The sequence below is a fragment of the Nerophis ophidion genome, linkage group LG04 (genome assembly GCF_033978795.1).
Source record: "Nerophis ophidion isolate RoL-2023_Sa linkage group LG04, RoL_Noph_v1.0, whole genome shotgun sequence".
In the NCBI taxonomy this organism is placed as follows: domain Eukaryota; kingdom Metazoa; phylum Chordata; class Actinopteri; order Syngnathiformes; family Syngnathidae; genus Nerophis; species Nerophis ophidion.
In genome coordinates this window covers 83021019-83043771 of record NC_084614.1, presented here as the reverse complement: position 1 = coordinate 83043771, position 22753 = coordinate 83021019, and the positions used below count along the sequence as shown (strand labels likewise).

The 22753-nt window shown below is 36.4% G+C and overlaps 1 protein-coding gene across 1 annotated transcript in view; it reads left to right on the top strand.

Moving 5' to 3' along the window:
• LOC133552059 (protocadherin Fat 3-like) overlaps positions 1-22753 on the top strand; it is a 193085-nt gene that overhangs the window by 163535 nt on the left and 6797 nt on the right. The window contains exons 43-45 of the mRNA XM_061899369.1: positions 1795-1957; positions 11048-11416; positions 11500-11710. Coding sequence (XP_061755353.1) covers positions 1795-1957; positions 11048-11416; positions 11500-11710 — 743 coding nt within the window. The remainder of the gene's footprint in view (positions 1-1794; positions 1958-11047; positions 11417-11499; positions 11711-22753) is intronic.

Genomic DNA, 22753 nt, shown 5'->3' with positions numbered 1-22753 from the left:
TGAGTTTGGAAGCATGTTAAGGGGGTCAAATTACAGCTCAAAGAGGCAAAAATTTTATTTTTTTTAGGAAACTTTTGTTTTGAAGGGGTTTTTGCCAATTTTCTGTTCATTTTTGTTGAAGGGTGTCAATGTATGAAATCTAGGTCTAAGTGAGACCTACATAGAAGTTGTTGTTTCATGTCTCTACGACATTAAGTTACAAGCAGTTTTGTCTTTGTTGTTTACTAGGGGGCGCTAGAGCGCAATTTTGAGTTTTGGGGTATGTTTTTTTTTTATATAAGATGGCAATTTTCACCAGTCCTGATGTGTGTGTTAAATTTAGTGAGTTTTGAAGCATGTTAAGGGGGTCAAATTACAGCTCAAAGAGGCAAAAATAAAAAAATGTTTCGGAAACTTTGGTTTTGAAGGGGTTTTTGCCAACTTCCTGTTGATTCTTGCTGAAGGAGGTTAGTGAATGAAATCTAGGTCTAAGTCAGACCTACATAGAGGTTTTTGTTTCATGTCTCTACGACATTCCTAACGCAAGTTACAAGTTTCATTGTTTTATTCCTAGGAGCAGTTTTGTCTGTGTTTTATTCCTAGGGGGCAATTTTGAGTTTTGGGGTTTGGTTTTTTATTAGATTGCAATTTTCACCAGTCCTGATGTGTGTGTCCAGTTTGGTGAGTTTTGAAGCAGGTTAAGGGGGTCAAATTACAGCTCAAAGAAGCAAAAATTACATAGTTTTTTAGGAAACTTTTGTTTTGAAGGGGTTTTTGCCAACTTCCTGTTGATTCTTGCTGAAGGAGATCAGTGGAGGAAATCTAAGTCTAAGTCAGACCTACATAAAATATTTTGTTTCATGTCTCTACGACATTCGTAACGCAAGTTACAAGCAGTTTTAGCTGTGTTTTTCCTAGGGGGCGCCAGAGCGCAATTTTGAGTGTTGGGGCTTGGTTTTTTATGAGATCGCAATTTTCACCAGTCCTGATGTGTGTGTAAAATTTGGTGATTTTTGAAGCATGTTAAGGGGGTCAAATTACAGCTCAAAGAGGCAACAATGACATTTTTTAGGAAACTTTTGTTTTGAAGGGGTGTTTGCCAACTTCCTGTTGATTTTTGCTAAAGGATATCAGTGTAAGAAATCTAGGTCTAAGTCAGACCTACATAGACGTTTTTGTTTCAAATCTCTGCGACATTCCTAACGGAAGTTACAAGCAGTTTTGTCTGTGTTTTTCCTAGGGGGCGCTAGAGCACAATTTTGGGTTTTGGGTTTAGGTTTTTGATTAGATCGTAATTTTTGCCAGTCCTGATGTGTGTGTTGAATTTGGTGAGTTTTGAAGCATGTTAAGGGGGTCAAATTACAGCTCAAAGAGGCATAAATTAATTTTTTTTAGGAAACTTTTGTTTTGAAGGGGTTTTTGCCAACTTCCTGTTGATTTTTGCTGAAGGAGGTCAGTGTATGAAATCTAGGTCTAAGTCAGACCTACATAGAGGTTGTTGTTACATGTCTCTACGACATTCCTAACGGAAGTTACAAGCAGTTTTGTCTGTTTTTTCCTAGGGGGCGCTAGAGCACAATTTTGAGTTTTGGGGTATGCATTTTTTATATAAGATGGCAATTTTTGCCAGTCCTGATGTGTTTGTTAAATTTGGTGAGTTTTGAAGCATGTTAAGGGGGTCAAATTACAGCTCAAAGAGGCGGCGGTATAATAATAATAAAACCTTAGAAATACAATAGGGTCCTCTGTCCCAAAGGGACATTCGGTCCCAAAAAAAAGCGGGAATGGAAGTCAAATATGTGTCTTCTCCCACAGGTGTGACCAGGACGTGGACGAGTGTGAGCGGGCCGAGTGTCGCAACAACGGCGAATGCGTCAACACGCCGGGGTCTTTCTACTGCAACTGCACGTCTGGATATGAGGGGCGGCTCTGCGGCGCCAACCATGATGATGATGATGATGCAGGCGGCGACACGCAGGTCATTATAATAATAATAATAATGTATATTTAATAAGTCTACAGCAGGGGTCACCAACGCGGTCGCCCGTAAGGACCAGATGAGTCGCCCACTGGCCTGTTCTAAAAATAGCTCAAATAGCAGCACTTACCAGTGAGCTGCCTCTATTTTTTAAATTGTATTTATTTACTAGCAAGCTGGTCTCGCTTTGCTCCACATTTTTAATTCTAAGAGAGACAAAACTCCAAAATCCAAGAAAATATTTTAAAGATGTCAATTAATGAAATGTAGGTCTAAGTGAGACCTACATAGAGGTTTTTGTTTCATGTCTGTATGACATTCCTATCGTTTTGTCGAAATAAATTCAATTATTGTTTTACTTTGCTTCTTATAACTTTCAGAAAGACAATTTTAGAGCAAAAATACAACCTTAAAAATTATTTTAGGATTTTTAAACACATATACCTTTTTACTTTTTAAATTCCTTCCTCTTCTTTACTGACAATTTAAATCAATGTTCAAGTATTTTTTTTTTTTTTATGTAAAGAATAATAAATACATTTTAATTTAATTCTTCATCTTAGCTTCTGTTTTTTCGATGAAGAATATTTGTGAAATATTTCTTCAAACTTATTATGATTAAAATTCCCCCAAAAATATTCTGGAAAATCTAGAAAATCTGTAAAATCAAATTTAAATCTTATTTCAAAGTCTTTTAAAAAAAAATTTAATTTTTTGTTCTGGAAAATCTAGAAGAAATAATGATTTGTCTTTGTTAGAAATATAGCTTGGTCCAATTTGTTATATATTCTAACAAAGTGCAGATTGGATTTTAACCTATTTAAAACATGTCATCAAAATTCTAAAATTAATTTTAATCAGGAAAAATGAATAATGATGTTCCATAAATAATTTTTTTTGATTTTTTCAAAAAGATTCGAATTAGCTAGTTTTTCTCTTCATTTTTTTCGGTTCAATTTTGAATTTTAAAGAGTCGAAATTGAAGATAAACTATGTTTCAAAATTAAATTTTTATTTTTTTCCTGTTTTCTCCTCTTTTAAACTGTTCAATTAAGTGTTTTTTTCATCATTTATTCTCTACAAAAAAACTTCCGTAAAAGGAAAAAAATGTACGGCAGAATGACAGACAGAAATATCCATTTTTTTTATATATATATATAGATTTATTTATTAAAGGTAAATTGATCAAATTGGCTATTTCTGGCAATGTATGGAAGTGTGTATCAAACTGGGAGCCCTTCACATTAATCAGTACCCAAGAAGTAGCTCCTGCTTTTAAAAAGGTTGCTGACCCCTGATGTAGATCAACATCATCCAGTGTCTTTGTCCACTTTTCATGTGATCATCGACATTCTTCACACCTCAAAAGGTTCCCAGGAAGTAAGAAATGATGTCATGTGTCACATGACTGCAAACTTGACAGCTCAATGGCTACTTCGTCTTAAGTGGCTTTTGACTTTTAAAGCAACTAAATATTTCTGCACACCGAATTTTTTTTAAACACTGTAAAGTTCAAACACTGGATTTTTACACACTGAACTTGATTTACACCAAATTTTTTAATGCAAAATTTGTATACACTGAACTTTTTTAACACAGATTTTTTTTGTACATTTAACTTTTTTTACACTGATTTTTCTTACAATTAATTTTTCAACACTGAACTTGTTTCACACATTTTTTTATACTGAATTTCACTTCTTTTAACACTGAAGTTTTTGATGCAAATTTTTATACACTGAACTCCTTTTACACAGATTTTTTGCACATCTAACTTTTTTACACTGATTTTTCTTACGATTAATTTTTAAACACTAAATGTTTTTAAACACTGAACTTGTTTTACACAATTTTTTTACACTGAATTTTTTCAGCAAAAATTTTATACACTGCACTCTTTGCACATCTAACTTTTTTACACAGATTTTTCGTACACTGACTTTTTAAACACTGTAAAGCTTAAACACTGGATTTTTATACACTGATTTTTTTATACATTGAATTTTTCCACACTGAACTTGATTTACACCAATTTTTTTAAAGCAAAATTTGTATACACTGAACTTTTTTAACACAGATTTTTTTTGTACATTTAACTTTTTTTACACTGATTTTTCTTACAATTAATTTTTCAACACTGAACTTGTTTTACACATTTTTTTATACTGAATTTCACTTCTTTTCACACTGAAGTTTTTGATGCAAAATTTTTATACACTGAACTCCTTTTACACAGATTTTTTGCACATCTACAGTAAAATTGTATACACTACATTTTTTTACACTGAACTTTTTCTTAACAAATTTTTACACGGAACTTTTTTTACACTGAATTTCTATACACTGAACTTTTTTTTACACAGAGTAATTACACATTTAACTTTTTTTTTTAACACTGAACAGTTTTTGATGCAAAATTTTTATACACTGAACTCCTTTTACACAGATTTTTTGCACATCTAACTTTTTTACACTGATTTTTCTTACGATTAATTTTTAAACACTAAATGTTTTTACACACTGAACTTGTTTTACACAAATTTTTTCACACTGAATTTCTATACACAATTTTTTTACACTGAATTTTTTCTGCAAAGATTTTATACACTGAACTCTTTGCACATCTAACTTTTTTACACAGATTTTTCGTACACTGATTTTTTAAACACTGTAAAGTTCAAACACTGGATTTTTATACACTGATTTTTTTATACATTGAATTTTTCCACACTGAACTTGATTTACACCAATTTTTTTAAAGCAAAATTTGTATACACTGAACTTTTTTAACACAGATTTTTTTTGTACATTTAACTTTTTTTACACTGATTTTTCTTACAATTAATTTTTCAACACTGAACTTGTTTTACACATTTTTTTATACTGAATTTCACTTCTTTTCACACTGAAGTTTTTGATGCAAAATTTTTATACACTGAACTCCTTTTACACAGATTTTTTGCACATCTACAGTAAAATTGTATACACTACATTTTTTTACACTGAACTTTTTCTTAACAAATTTTTACACGGAACTTTTTTTACACTGAATTTCTATACACTGAACTTTTTTTTACACAGAGTAATTACACATTTAACTTTTTTTTTTAACACTGAACAGTTTTTGATGCAAAATTTTTATACACTGAACTCCTTTTACACAGATTTTTTGCACATCTAACTTTTTTACACTGATTTTTCTTACGATTAATTTTTAAACACTAAATGTTTTTACACACTGAACTTGTTTTACACAAATTTTTTCACACTGAATTTCTATACACAATTTTTTTACACTGAATTTTTTCTGCAAAGATTTTATACACTGAACTCTTTGCACATCTAACTTTTTTACACAGATTTTTCGTACACTGATTTTTTAAACACTGTAAAGTTCAAACACTGGATTTTTATACACTGATTTTTTTATACATTGAATTTTTACACAATGAACTTGATTTACACCAAATTTTTTAATTCAAAATTTGTATACACTGAACTTTTTAACACAGATTTTTTTTGTACATTTAACTTTTTTTACACTGATTTTTCTTACAATTAATTTTTCAACACTGAAGTTGTTTTACACATTTTTTTATACTGAATTTTTATGCACAACTTCTTTTCACACTGAAGTTTTTGATGCAAAATTTTTATACACTGAACTCCTTTTACACATTTTTTTTCTTACAATTAATTCTTAAACACTAAATGTTTTACACACTGAACTTGTTTGACACAAATTTTTTTACACTGAATTTCTATACACAATTTTTTTTACACTGAATTTTTTCTGCTAAAATTTTATACACTGAACTCTTTGCATATCTAACTTTTACACTGATTTTTCGTACGCTGATTTTTTAAACAGCTTTTTTAAGACACATTTTTTACACTGAACTCTTTACACTGAATGTATACACATTGAAATTAAAAAAAAAAAATTAAACAGTAAAATTGTATACACTACATTTTTTTACACTGAACTTTTTCTTAACAAATTTTTACACGGAACTATTTTTACACTGAATTTCTATACCCTGAACTTTTTTTTACACGGAGTAATTACACATTTAACTTTTTTTTTTAACACTGAACTGTTTTTGATGCAACATTTTTATACACTAAACTCCTTTTACACAGATTCTAACTTTTTTACACTGATTTTTCTTACGATTAATTTTTAAACACTAAATGTTTTTACACACTGAACTTGTTTTACACAAATTTTTTTACACTGAATTTCTATACACATTTTTTTTACACTGAATTTTTTCTGCTAAAATTTTATACATTGAACTCTTTTCTTTGCACATCTAACTTTTTTACACAAATTTTTCGTACACTGATTTTTTAAACACTGAGCTTTTTTTTAAGACGAATGTTTGACACTGAATTTATACACATTGAAATAAAAAAAATAAAAAAATTCAAACAGTAGAATTTTTTTATACTGCATTTTTTCACACTGAACTTATTTTTAACACGGAACTATTTTTACACTGAATTTTTATACACTGAACTTTTTTTTTTACACAGAATAATTACACATTTAACTTTTTTTTTAACACTGAACTATTTTTAACACATTTTTTACACTGAACTCTTTACACTGAATATTTACGTATTGAAATTTTTTTTTATACTGAATTATTCTCCAAATAATTTTTAAACACTGAATTGTTTTACACTGAACTTTTTTTAAACAATTTTTTTACACTGAATTTCTATACATTGAACTTTTTTTACACTGAATATTTACACATGTAACTTTTTTTTTTACACTGAATTTTTTTTACAAATTTTTAAACACTGAATTGTTTTACACTGAACTTTTTTTTTTAAACAAATATTTTACACTGAATTTCTATACACTGAACTTTTTTTACACAGAATAATTAGACATTTAACTTTTTTTTAACACTGAACTTTTTTTTAACACATTTTTTAACACTGAACTCTTTACACTGAATATTTACATATTAAATTTTTTTTTAGACTGAATTTTTCTCCAAATAATTTCTATACATTGAACTTTTTTTACACAGAATATTTACACATGTACCTTTTTTTTTTACACTGAACTTTTTTTAAACAATTTTTTTACACTGAATTTTCACACATTGAACTTTTTTTTCCCCACTGAGTTTTTAAACCCAAATTTTTCTACATTGAATTTTTATACACTGCATTAAAAAAAAATATTAGACACCGAACAAAAGTTCAGTGTCTAATATTTTTTTTCCATTGCCTTTTTCACACTGAACTATTTTAAACGCAAAATTTTGCTCACTCATTTTTATTCAATAAAATTGTCAGCAAGATTTGAATAATCAGTTGCAAAAAAATCTGTTGAATAAATTTAGTGTCAGGAAAAAAACAACAACAAAAAACAAACAAACAAACAAAAAAATAATATTTATTATTTAAAGCAAAGTACTCGGGTGCTATTTATTGTTGAGAAAGGCTTACTGCAATGCATGCTGGGATATGTAGTGCCATCAAGGCATGCAGTGATGTCTCTAGCTTCAGTGGCCTTTTAATCCAAAACTGAGCAGGTAAATAAAAATGTAAATAACAAATAATGTCAAACATAAATAGAGGAGTAAAAGAGAAAGGAGGAGGACAGAAATATTAGCTGACGTTGTTATTTGGTTGACATTCCGCTGGCTCCTAATTGGACTAATTGGAGCGTGCTCAGTAAAGCTGTTGAGAATTGGGAGAACCGGAGGCAGCCTCTCTCGCTGCCTCGCCTCGCTCGCCCGGTTTCCATTTTAACTTGTCACACTCCATGACTTTTGTGTTGCACTTTAGGCCCGCACTTAATGATGCTTTTTGTTTAGCTGCCGTTTTATTCCCAACAAACAAAAGAGGAGGCTGGCTTTATGTGCGGAGAAACTTCAATTCAAATACTCTTGGAAGATTCTTGAAGCCACGCCCACATGGGCTTCATTCAGGAATTAAAACAAAGTGCTGCACTTGCAAAGACAATATCGATAATATCGAAAGGTGACCACCTGTATCGGCCCATTTCCGTGAAAAAGTCGGCTACCAACCCGCGACCCCAAAAGGGACAAGCGGTAGGAAATGGATGGATTATCAACCAACCAACCAAGAAGGCATGCAAATCGCTAAACTAGTCGTTCAAGTCGCTTGAAACAGGAGACGAATTAAGTGCTTTGTCAAATTTAAAAAGTAAATGTATGGAGTTTCATTTTTTTACACTGAATTTTAATAAACACATTTTAGAAGCACTGAATTTTTTTTAATCAATTATCCATTAAATTTTTTAACAATTTAATTTTTAATCACTGAATTTTTTAACATTTAATTGTTAAACACGGTCGTGTTAAACACTGAATTTTTATACACAGAATTTTTAAACGCTAAGTTTTCAGCATTGAATTTTTAAGCACTGATTTTTTAAACATTGAATTTTTCGACAGAGTTTTTACACACTGGATTCTTGTACACTGAATAAATAAACACATTTTTACAAACTGAATCTTTAGTCTTTATACACTGAATCCTTATTAATTTATTTTTTAAACAGGATTTTTACACACTGAATTTTTAAACATTGATTTTTTTTATGCACTGAATTTTTCAACATAATTTTTACACACTGAATCTTTCAACACTAATTTTTTATACATTGAATTTTTAAAGACCGCATTTTCTTACACTGAATCTTTAAAGACTGAATTTTTTAGCACTGAATCTTTCAACAGAATTTTTTCGCACTAATTAAAAAAACAAAACTATTTATACATTGAATTTTTAAAGACTGCATTTTCTCACACTGAATCTTTAAAGACTGAAATTTTCAGCACTGTATTTTTAAACATTGAATATTTTGACACTGAATTTTTCAACACTGAATCCTTATCAATTTAATTTTTAAACAGGATTCTTACACACTGAATTTTTAAACATTGATTTTTTTTATGCACTAATTTTTTAAACAGAATTTTTACACACTGAATCTTTTAACACTAATTTTTTTACACTTCTTTTATACATTAAATTTTTAAAGACTGCATTTTCTTACACTGAATCTTTAAAGACTGAATTTTTTAGCACTGAATTTTTCAACAGAATTTTTACGCACTAATTAAAAAAAAAAACTATTCATACATTGAATTTTTAAAGACTGCATTTTCTCACACTGAATCTTTAAAGATTGAAATTTTCACCACTGTATTTTTAAACATTGAATATTTTGACACTGAATTTTTCAACACTGGATTTTTACACACAGATTTTCTGTCCATTGAATTTTCAAACACTGAAATTTTCAGCACTGAATTTTTCGACACTCATTTTTTACACTTTTTTTGTACATTGAATTTTTATAGATTGCATTTTCTTACACTGAATATTTAAAGACTGAAATTTTCAGCACTCAATTTTCAAACATTGAATATTTCGACACTGAGTTTTTACACACAGATTTTTTTGTCCATTGAATTTTTAAACCCTGAAATTTTTATACATTGAATTTTTAAACACTGATTTTCTAAACATTGACTTTTTAGACAGAGAATTTTTCAACAACTTAATTTTCTTACAACGAATCTTTAAAAAACACATTTTTACACACTGAATTTTCTTGCACTAAATTTTTATTTACACAGAACTTTTAAACATGGCACTTTTAAAGACAAAATTTTTTACACACTGAATTTTTATACAATTAATTTTCTTACACATTTTTTTGATTTACACAGAACTTTTAAACAAACATTTTTTACACGCTGATTTTTTTTTTTAACATTAATTTGTTTTCAATGAAGTTTTCAGCATAATGTGATGAAAAAAAAATTCCGTTCACAGAATTCTAATGCAAAAATTCAGTGACATAAATGAAGATTTTCGCATTAAAGACACTAATTCTCCTCCATAAAGATGGAAGCAGGTTACAACAGGAAATAAGCAGGCTACAACAGGAAATAAGCAGGTTACAACAGGAAATAAGCAGGTTACAACAGGAAATAGGCAGGTTACAACAGGAAATAAGCAGGTTACAACAGGAAATAAGCAGGTTACAACAGGAAATAAGCAGGTTACAACAGGAAATAGGCAGGTTACAACAGGAAATAAGCAGGTTACAACAGGAAATAAGCAGGTTACAACAGGAAATAAGCAGGCTACAACAGGAAATAAGCAGGTTACAACAGGAAATAAGCAGGTTACAACAGGATATAAGCAGGTTACAACAGGAAATAAGCAGGTTACAATAGGAAATGAGCAGGCTACAACAGGAAATAAGCAGGTTACAACAGGAAATAAGCAGGTTACAACAGGAAATAAGCAGGTTACAACAGGAAATAAGCAGGTTACAACAGGAAATAAGGAGGTTACAACAGGAAATAAGCAGGTTACAACAGGAAATAAGCAGGTTACAACAGGAAATAAGCAGGTTACAACAGGAAATAAGCAGGCTACAACAGGAAATAAGCAGGTTACAACAGGAAATAAGCAGGTTACAACAGGAAATAAGCAGGTTACAACAGGATATAAGCAGGTTACAACAGGAAATAAGCAGGTTACAACAGGAAATAAGCAGGTTACAACAGGAAATAAGCAGGTTACAACAGGAAATGAGCAGGTTACAACAGGAAATAAGCAGGTTACAACAGGAAATGAGCAGGTTACAACAGGAAATAAGCAGGCTACAACAGGAAATAAGCAGGTTACAACAGGAAATAAGCAGGTTACAACAGGATATAAGCAGGTTACAACAGGAAATAAGCAGGTTACAACAGGAAATAAGCAGGTTACAACAGGAAATAAGCAGGTTACAACAGGAAATGAGCAGGTTACAACAGGAAATAAGCAGGTTACAACAGGAAATGAGCAGGTTACAACAGGAAATAAGCAGGTTACAACAGGAAATGAAGCTTGAGAAGAGTTCAACAATACTATAAAACTAGTCTGTAGATTTCACAGTAAAAATAAAATAAAATTGGAGTTAAAACAAGAAAGACTAAAGGCTGCACTTCAGCCCCCCTGCTTGCAGTGTGAGTGTGGACACACAGTCAAGGTCACTTGGCATTGAACCCGCAACCTTTCCTCCATGCTTGCCAGGCGGAGCCTCTGTCCTACGTCGGGCCCGGCGAAATCATCGGCATTGGCGTCCTCGCCTTCGTCATCCTCCTCCTCCTCGTTCTCTTCCTCATCTTCAGGAAAAAGATCCAGTTCCGGAAGGATTCGGCGGCGGGGGGGGAGGGGCCCTCGGGGGGCGCGGCGGGCGTGTCGGCCATCACGGAGACCAGCTACATGCTGCGCAAGACGGGCATGGGCGCCGAGGGCATCGAGTTCAAGGCGGTGCGCGTGTCGGGGTCGCCCGGGCAAACGGGCGGCGACGGCGTGACGGGACCCCCGCAGGTGACGGTGCGGCCCAACGCCCACCAGAGCACAGACGGGGACGACGGCGCCTGCGGCGAAGGCAGTCGGGTATGTGAGTCGGCGAGCTCGCCAGCTGTGTCGCAAAGTCGCCCCAGCTCTTTTTTTTTCTCTCCCCACTTCCTGCGCTGCAGCTGAGCTTCCTCGCCGACATGAGGGCCAACAGGAGGGGCGTGGCCGTGTGCAGCGTGGCCCCCAACCTGCCCCCTACTGGCCGCCCCCAGCACAGCCCCGCCCACAAGGTGTCCTGGGAGGGCGGGGCTGCCGAGAGGAGGCGGGACAACGACTGGGGGCACCGGGCCTTCGAGATGGAGAGGCCGGACGGGGGCCACGGCGCTCCGCAGGGTAGGTCGCGCACACACACACACACACACACACACACACACACACACACTTGTATTTGTTACCTTCTTGAGACCTTCGAAAAATGCCTACCTCTCTAAGACCACCCTTTCTAGATTAATATTTCCAATATATATATATATATATATACATATATGTATATATGTATATGTATATATATATATATATATATATATATATATATATACACAAGAGTGGATCGTGAGATCGACAGGCGGATCGGTGCGGCGTCTTCAGTAATGCGGACGTTGTACCGGTCCGTTGTGGTGAAGAAGGAGCTGAGCCGGAAGGCAAAGCTCTCAATTTACCGGTCGATCTACGTTCCCATCCTCACCTATGGTCATGAGCTTTGGGTCATGACCGAAAGGATAAGATCACGGGTACAAGCGGCCGAAATGAGTTTGGGTCTCTCCCTTAGAGATAGGGTGAGAAGCGCTGCCATCCGGGAGGAACTCAAAGTAAAGCCGCTGCTCCTCCACATGGAGAGGAGCCAGATGAGGTGGTTCGGGCATCTGGTCAGGATGCCACCCGAACGCCTCCCTAGGGAGGTGTTTAGGGCACGTCCAACCGGTAGGAGGCCACGGGGAAGACCCAGGACACGTTGGGAAGACTATGTCTCCCGGCTGGCCTGGGAACGCCTCGGGATCCCCCGGGAAGAGCTAGACGAAGTGGCTGGGGAGAGGGAAGTCTGGGTTTCCCTGCTTAGGCTGTTGCCCCCGCGACCCGACCTCGGATAAGCGGAAGATGATGGATGGATGGATGGATGGATGGATATACATACACATATATATATATATATACATACATATATATATGTATATGTATATATATACAAACCCCGTTTCCATATAAGTTGGGAAATGGTGTTAGATGTAAATATAAACAGAATACAATGATTTGCAAATCCTTTTCAACTCATATTCAGTTGAATATGCTACAAAGACAACATATTTCATGTTCAAACTCATAAACTTTATTTTTATTTGTTGCAAATAATCATTAACTTTAGAATTTGATGCCAGCAACACGTGACAAAGAAGTTGGCAATAAATACTGATAAAGTTGAGGAATGCTCATCAAACACTTATATCAGGGGTCGGGAACCTTTTTGACTGAAAGAGCCAAGAAGCCAAATATTTTAAAATGTATTTACTTAAGAGCCATATAATATTTTTTTAACACTGAACACAACAAAATGCGTGCATTTTTAAGTAAGACCAACATTTCTAGAGTATAAAAGGTCTCTTATTCTTTGTAATAACATTGTTATTCTGAAGCTAACTGTGGAGGGGGCGTGGCCTGCGGGCCTGCAGCGAAGCAGGGTGTTGTCAGGATCGGCCTTGAAATCAGCGACAGGTGTGTAGATGGCCCAGCTGGGCCCTGTTATCTAATCACCTGTCGCTCTGTTACAAGCAGCAGCCAGGAGGAGAGACGGGGCTGGAGCTAGAGCGCGAGCGACAACGAAAGAGAAAAAGACAATTGCTGGAAAGCAACTGAGAGACGAATTGAAAAATAAAACAATATTGGAACCCTGAAACAGGTTCTCATGTCGGTGCTTGGTGGTCTGAAGAACCCCCAGGAGGGCAAGTCCCACACTAACCAATAATAAATAAAAAACTGCTTACCTTTGACGCAACTTCTTGAACAGGTGCGGTAGAAACGGAATAGAATAGGTTCCCTACCCTACCCCTGACTTATATGGAACATATACTGAAATGAGATGTTCTTATTTAAACGGGGATAGCAGGTCCATTGTATGTGAAAACCGGGAATTCTGGGTAATCCAGGCTATATTTTCGGGGAGTTCACACTTCCTGGTTGAGTCAAACTTTTTGATACTTGAAAGGTTCGAATTAGTTGAGAAATGTGGAAACTGTTTAAGTTTGAAAAACCGCCCATTCATTTTCAATGGGAAAAATTACCAGGAAAACCGGGAATTCTGGGTAATCCAGGATATCTTTTTGTTGAGCTCATGATTGCAGGTGGGCTGTGTTTTGCGGCGGGATGATAATAAATAGATTTTTGGTGGAAAATCTTGACGTCACGACACAGACCCAGTCTTCATTGTATCACGTCGAAAAAATGACGGAAATATAGGACGAATAAAAACGGAACGAAGATAATTGAAGGAGACGAAATCCGATCATGTTTGATCTCGTTTTTAGGCGGGTGGGACAAGTGAGGAATCTTCCAATCACAGTAGCATGCAGGGCAGGGGCGGGTTCTACATCACGAACGACCTCCAATCAGAACGACAGCTACTAAGACCGGGTGTTGTTGGTTTTTTCCACTTCTGAATTGTAACGAAAAACCGTATCAATGACGGCTGCGACAAAAACTCCCGAGTAGTACCCTTTAGAATTAGAATGATCTAAAATCTGCACTTTGATCAACTCACGGACTGACTCGTCTAGCTTAAAGGCCTACAGAAATGAGATTGTCTTATTTAAACGGGGATAGATCATACTTGATCATTTCGCGATATTGCCATATTTTTGCTGAAAGGATTTAGTAGAGAACATCCACGATAAAGTTCACAACTTTTGGTCGCTAATAAAAAAGCCTTGCCTGTACCGGAAGTAGCAGACGATGTGCGCGTGATGTCACGGGTTGTAGGGCTCCTCACATCTGAACATTGTTTATAATCATGGCCACCAGCAGCTAGAGCGATTTGGACCGAGAAAGCAACGAGTTCCCCATTAAGTTGATTCGTGGATGAGGAAACTTATCAATCAATCAATCAATGTTTATTTATATAGCCCCAAATCACAAATGTCTCAAAGGACTGCACAAATCATTACGACTACAACATCCTCGGAAGAACCCACAAAAGGGCAAGGAAAACTCACACCCAGTGGGCAGGGAGAATTCACATCCAGTGGGACGCCAGTGACAATGCTGACTATGAGAAACCTTGGAGAGGACCTCAGATGTGGGCAACCCCCCCCCCCCCCCTGTAGGGGACCGAAAGCAATGGATGTGGAGCGGGTCTAACATGATACTGTGAAAGTTCAATCCATAGTGGCTCCAACACAGCCGCCAGAGTTCAGTTCAAAGCGGATCCAAGAAAGCAGCGAGAGTCCCGTCCACAGGAAACCATCTCAAGCGGAGGTGGATCAGCAGCGTAGAGATGTCCCCAACCCATACACAGGCGAGCGGTCCATCCTGGGTCTCGACTCTGGACAGCCAGTACTCCATCCATGGTCATCGGACCGGACCCCCTCCACAAGAGAGGGGGGGACATAGGAGAAAAAAGAAAAGAAGCGGAAGATCAACTGGTCCAAAAAGGAGGTCTATTTAAAGGCTAGAGTATACAGATGAGTTTTAAGGTGACACACTTAAAGTGTGTCACGCCTGTAAGTTTGTTTTGGTTTGTCCCCCCCCTCCCTTGTGGAGGGGGTCCGGTCCGATGACCATGGATGAAGTACTGGCTGTCCAGAGTCGGGACCCAGGATGGACCGCTCGCCTGTGTATGGGTTGGGGATATCTCTACGCTGCTGATCCGCCTCCGCTTGAGATGGTTTCCTGTGGACGGGACTCTCCCTGCTGTCTTGGATCCGCTTGAACTGAACTCTGGCGGCTGTGTTGGAGCCACTATGGATTGAACTTTCACAGTATCATGTTAGACCCGCTCCACATCCATTGCTTTCGGTCCCCTAGAGGGGGGGGGTTGCCCACATCTGAGGTCCTCTCCAAGGTTTCTCATAGTCAGCATTCTCCCTGCCCACTGGGAGTGAGTTTTCCTTGCCCTTTTGTGGGTTCTTCCGAGGATGTTGTAGTTTGTGCAGCCCTTTGAGACATTTGTGATTTGGGGCTATATAAATAAACATTGATTGATTGATTTTGGTCAGGTTATGTTTAGTTTTTTGGACGTTTAAGTTCCGTCTTGGCACTTCCTGTGTTGAGATCCGCTTTTTGGATCCTCCACATATTGTTTATTGTTCCATTTTTATTGTCACTCTCTATCTGGTCCTCTTATTTCCTGTTTAAGTCGGTCAGCATGGTAGCTTATCAGTCTCACCTGTTTCTCCCGGCCCTGCACACCTGTCCTCACTCATCACCTGCCTGCATCTGTTGTTCTTCAGTCCGGGATCCAAGTTTGTTTTCACACAACACTACGTCTGCATTTCTAGTTTCCTCTGATCATTCCTATGTTTATTCCCGCTATGCCCTCGTATTATTCCAGCTCTCATGCTGAGGATTTGTTTTTCTGTTTTTGTGTGCCTTCGAGCCAGATTTAGTTTGTCTATTACTATTCCTAGCTTTTATGCTAACGTCCTTTGTTTGTTTTATTCTACTCCGGCATTTTTGTTATATAGCTCTTTTTGTTATTGAAATAAATCTGTTTATCTTACCTTTGCTGTGTTCAATTTCGACGCATCCTCGAGGGAATCGAACCCTGGTTTGTTTTCGTCTCCATGCCAACTCATTACTTTTCACCTGTGATGTCACGTCCCTGTTCTCAGCCTCACCTGTTTTTCACTAATCATCATAGCTACTTAAGTCACTCTTTTTCTTGTCTGCTTCCTGGGATCTCCACACACGCACGCACCCTACCCATGCTGCTCCAACCTTCATGCCGTGTAAGTTTGTGTATTCATGCCACGGTGCTAGTTTTCTTTTGTTGGTATATAGTCATGCCTTCGTGCTGTCTAAGTTTATAGTTCATTGTCATTTCATGCCGTCGAGCAAGTGTTTTGTTTCATGTTTGTATTTTGTAGCCAAGTTCTGTACCTCCTTGTGAGCGTGTTCGTTTATCTTTGATTAGTTATGGTTATGGACTCACAGTCACGTCTTCCTCGTGCTAATCCTCATCCACGTCGAGGAAACAACTTTAATCCAAACCCAAGCACGACAGAGTGAAGCATTAAAAAAAAAAAAAAAAAAGAAGAAAAGGCGACGGCTCCAGGCGACAGCAGTGTGAGCGATTCAGATGTAATTAGACACATTTACTAGGATAATTCTGGAAAATCCCTTACCTGTTTATTGTGTTAATAGTGTTTTAGTGAGATTGTAAAGTCATACCTAAAAGTCGGATGGCTGCGGTGAACGCCAGTGTCTCTGACAGAAGCCAATAGAGGAGCCAAAATCACAGCTACCTTTTTGACAGCTACAGGAGGTCGCATAATCCACCGAAGTCTCCGGTAAGAGCCGACTTAATATCACAATTTTCCCATCCAAAAACCTGCTGGTTGACGTAGAGAAACATGTTCGCTTGACCGCTCTGTGTTAAAGCTTCACAACAAACTGTGTTTCGGTGCTGAAGGCAGCTGCAATCCACCAACAGCATTCTTCTATGACGTCTCCATTATTAATTGAACAAATTGCCAAAGATTCCGCAACACAGATGTCCAAATTACTGTGTAATTATGCGATGAAAAGAGACGACTTTTAGCCGTGAGTGGTGCTGGGCTAATATGTCCGCTACAACCCGAGACGCCACAAACACACAGCTGTAATCCACCGCTTTCCACCAACAGCATTCTTCTTTGACGTCTCCATTATTAATTGAACAAATTGCAAAAGATTCCGCAACACAGATGTCCAAATTACTGTGTAATTATGCGATGAAAAGAGACGACTTTTAGCCGTGAGTGGTGATGGGCTAATATGTCCGCTACATTACAACCCGAGACATCACAAACACGCAGCTGCAATCCCCCGCTTTCCACCAACAGCACTCTTCTTTGACGTCTCCATTATTAATTGAACAAATTGCCAAAGATTCCGCAACACAGATGTCCAAATTACTGTGTAATTATGCGATGAAAGAGACTACTTTTAGCCGTGAGTGGTGATGGGCTAATATGTCCGCTACATTACAACCCGAGACGTCACAAACACGCAGCTGCAATCCACCGCTTTCCACCAACAGCATTCTTCTTTGACGTCTCCATTATTAATTGAACAAATTGCCAAAGATTCCGCAACACAGATGTCCAGAATACTGTGTAATTATGCGATGAAAAGAGACGACTTTTAGCCCATGAGTGGTGATGGGCTAATATGTCCGCTACAACCCGAGACGTCACAAACACGCAGCTGCAATCCCCCGCTTTCCACCAACAGCATTCTTCTTTGACGTCTCCATTATTAATTGAACAAATTGCCAAAGATTCCGCAACACAGATCCAAATTACTGTGTAATTATGCGATGAAAAGAGACGACTTTTAGCCGTGTGTGGTGCCGGGCTAATATGTCCGCTACATTACAATCCAAGACGTCACAAACACGCAGCTGCAATCCACCGCTTTCCACCAACAGCATTCTTCTTTGACGTCTCCATTATTAATTGAACAAATTGCCAAAGATTCCCCAACACAGACGTCCAAAATACTGTGTAATTATGCGATGAAAAGAGACGACTTTTAGCCGTGAGTGTTGATGGGCTAATATGTCCGCTACATTGCAACCCGAGACGTCACAAACACGCGTCATCATTCCGCGACGTTTTCAACAAGAAATTTCGCGGGAAATATAAAATTGCAATTTAGTAAACTAAAGCGGGCGTATTGTCATGTGTTGCAACATTAATATTTCATCATTGATATATAAACTATCAGACTGTGTGGTCGCTAGTAGTGGCTTTCAGTAGGCCTTTAAAAAAATATTTGCTTACTCCTCAGCATGTCTATTTGGATAATGACGTTGCAAATTGTATACATTGGGCACCACAACTTTCTCTGTGCAAATAAGACACGTCGGGGTGTCCCTGTGCTCAAGAAAGAAATATAGCATCCCCCACTTTTCCTGGAATTGTCTTTGCTCATCACTAACCCTTTTTCTTCACTGCAGGCTTTGAAAAAGACATGTTTGGGGTTGTGGAATATATTTGTATTTAGCCCACGCACAAACAATAATGTTATTTCCGCAATGTGTGTCGTTCCGCTTTTCCTCCCTGAAGCAACACGGCGGTCGGCGGGAAAGTACCGGGATAGTGAGCGCAAAAAAGTTATCCGGCGTCACACAGAAATATATGTAGTGTTCATCGTGTGAGGCAATGCAAATTAAACAATAAAAAAACGGTTTGAATTGGTCCAGGTTATCGGGGACTGTTATTACTGACGGACAGGTGTCGCGGTGTGACTGCAGCCTCGTCTGAACGGCAACGTCTCTGTCGCTTTCACTCATTTGCTGCTTATCCACCAACGCAGGGGTAGGCAACCCAGAATTATGAAAAAGCCATTTTGGAGCCAAATAACACAACGCTGTCAAGCGGCATTCATACAAAACTTGCAGGACGCACTAACATTAAACTTTCATGTAAAGGTGGGGGCCGCAAAATAACGTCTCACGGGCTGCAATTGGCCCGCAGGCCGTATGTCTGAGACCCCTGCTGTAAAGTCACATACTGGACTTTGTTTTTTTACTCCTCTGCACGAGGCCGGTTGCTAAGGCACACCAGATTATTTACATTTTCATCAATATGATGCACTGTAACTCCGAGGTAATTATGTTTACCCATTGATGTCCAGTCGTGCCCACTGAGAGAAACTACAGCTGCACGTTGTAAAGAGGAAACTAATTGTTGAAGCTTTGAAAGTGGAATTCTTTCCCATTCTTGTTTTATGTAGAGCTTCAGTCCTTCAACAGTCCGGGGTCTCCGCTGTCCTATTTTACGCTTCACACATTTTCCATGGGAGACAGGTCTGGACTGCAGGCGGGCCAGGAAAGTAACTGCATTCTTTTACTACAGAGCCACGCTGTTGTAACACGTGGCTATGCATTGTCTTGCTGAAATAAGCAGGGGCGTCCATGATAACGTTGCTTGGATGACAACATATGTTGCTCCAAAACCTTTCAGCATTAATGGTGCCTTCACAGATGTGTAAGTTACCCATGCCTTGGGCACTAATGCACCCCCATACCATCACACATGCTGGCTTTTACACTTTGCGCCTAGAACAATCCGAATGGTTATTTTTCTCTTTGTTCTGGAGGACACCACGTCCTCTGTTTCCAAATATAATTGGAAATGTGGATTCGTCAAACCACGGAAGATTTTTCCACTTTGCATCAGTCCATCTTAGAAGAGCTCGGGCCTAGCCAAGCCGTCGGCGTTTCAGGGTGTTGTTGATAAATGGGTTTGGCTTTGCATAGTAGAGTCTTAACTTGCACTTACAGATGTAGCGACCGACTGTAGTTACTGACAGTGGTTTTATGAAGTGTTCCTGAGCCCATGTGGTGATATCCTTTACACACTGATGTCGGTTTTTGATGCAGTACCGCCTGAGGGATCGAAGGTCCGTAATATCATGGCTTAAGTGCAGTGATTTCTCCAGATTCTCTGAACCTTTTGATGATTTTACAGACCGTAGATGGTAAAATCCCTAAATTCCTTGCAATAGCTCGTTGAGAAATGTTGTTCTAAAACTGTTCGACAATTTGCTTACAAATTGGTGACCCTCACCCCATCCTTGTTTGTGAATTACTTAGCATTTCATGGAAGCTGCTTTTATAGCCAATCATGGCATACATATACATATATACATATATATATATATATATATATATATATATATATATATATATATATATATATATATATATATATATATATATATATATATATATATATATATATATATATACACTATGCAAATATTAAATAGGTAAGCTTTTAGTTAGTTGGGGGGGGGCGGGGGTATTTTTTTGCTTTTAATTGTTTTTTAATTTTCATTATTGACTTCATGTTATTAAATTATGTCTCTACATACATATTACATTTTTTATTACATTTTGGCCAAGGGAGGTGTGTTTCAATTTCTTACACACACTTGTTATTTCATATGTTGACCAGAGAGGGGGCACTTTTAAAAGGAGACACAGTCAATTTGAAAAATCCCTCCTTTCTGGGACCACCCTAGTTTTGATACATTTCACCACCAGGGGGTGCAAATGAGACATTCTCTATAAAAATCAATGGTTTTCGTATTGGGACCATGAACTTGTTCACACCTCCTTGTTGACGTCTCAAGAAGGGTAGAAATACAAGGAAACACACTCGCGCTTTTTGCCGTGGTCTCCATGGATACGGCTTCTTTGGCGGTGACCTCCATGCCGTTTGATGGCACGCATCAAACATTTTTACTGGCTTGGCTTTAAGGAAGCCAGCAGACCAACAATAATGAATAAACATGGCTGGCGTTCAAGTGGTCACATGACCTACTTTCACTCCAACCGCGCAAAGTCGGGGGCGGAAAAAAACAACTAACAGAGGTGTCCAAACTACGGTCCGAGCGTCTTCACACATAAGAATCACGATGTCCCGATGTCGACACCTCAACTGAACACCAACAGTGAACACAAAACCCAGAGCTAACTCTACGTAAACAAGCGTGTGTGGATCGATACAGATAGACAGTAATGATACCAAGGATAGTATCAAAAATATGGTCAATACCACAGTGGTATTTATTGTCACAAAACTGTTTCTTGTCGTTTTTGTAAATATTTACAAACTCCGGAAATCATAGCCTATGGTAAGGTCAGACATCACGGTAGATTTAGTGATTTAGCACATTTACAAAATAGATTACAATATGCACAATTATTTTTTATATAAAACAAAGTTAATATGCATAAAAATAGAGAAAAAAAATGTAAAAGAAAAAATATATGAATCACAATAAGCACACATTACATTGTATTTATAAAATAGAGCAAAAGGTAAAAGATTTAAAATAAAAAACATTACAATAAATAAAAAACATTCAGCAGGTATTGCATTTAAAATGGATAAAAAATAAAGCAAAAAACCAAAGGTAAAGGATTAAAAATAATACAAATCACAATAAACACAAAACATTGTATGTATAAAACAGTTAAAATGCATAAAAATGGAACAGAAGGTAAAAGATAAAAAAAATAATAAAAATCACAATAAATACAAAACATTCCATGTATAAAACACAGCTAAAAAATGATAAAAATTGAGCAAAAAACAAATGCTTAAAGATTAAAAATAATAAAAGAATCACAATAAATACAAAACATTGTATGTATAAAACAGCTACAATGCATAAAAACAGAAAAAAACAAAAGGTAAAAGATTAAAAATAATTCAAATTTCGATAAATACAAAACATTCTATATGTAAAACACAGTTAAAACGCATAAAAATAGAGCAAAAACAACAAATTGTAAAAGATAAAAAACAATAAAAATCACAATAAATACAAAACATTGTATGTATAAAACAGCTAAAATGCATAAAAACAGAAAAAAAACGAAAGGTAAAAGGTTAAAAATAATTCAAATTCCAATATATACAAAATATTCTATATATTAAACACACAGTTAAAACGCATAAAAATAGAGCAAAAAACAAATGGTAAAAGATAAAAAACAATAAAAATCACAATAAATAGAAAACATTCTATATAAAAAAACACAGTTAAAACACATAAAAACAGAGCAAAAACAAATGGTAAAAGATGAAAAATGAGAAAAATCACAATAAATACAAAACATTCTTTGTATAAAACACAGCTAAAATGCATAGAAACAGAAAAAAAGGTAAACGATTAAAAATAATACAAATCACAATAAATACACAACATAAAAACACACAGTTAAAATGCATAAAAATAGAGCAAAAGAAAAACAAAAGGTAAAATATTAAAATGAATAAAAATCACAAATACAAAACGTTTCATATATAAAAAATCTAAAAATGTATCAAAAAAAAAGAGCAAAAAAATAAAAAGGTCAAAGATTATAAATATTAAAAAAAAAAAATTACAATAACTACAAAACATTCTATATATAAAACACAGTTAAAATGCATTACAAATAGAGCAAAAAAAACCGAAAGCTAAAATATTACAAATAATACAAATAATAACAATAAGTAAAAAAAACATCCTATGTATAAAACACAGCTAAAACTGGATAAAAATTGAGGGAAAACCACAAAAGGTAAATGATTAAAAATAAAGGTACAGTAAGTATTGTACTTATCACACACCAGCAGTTTTATTGTAACATTCATCTTAGTTGTCGCTTTCATTGTCCAATTTGAA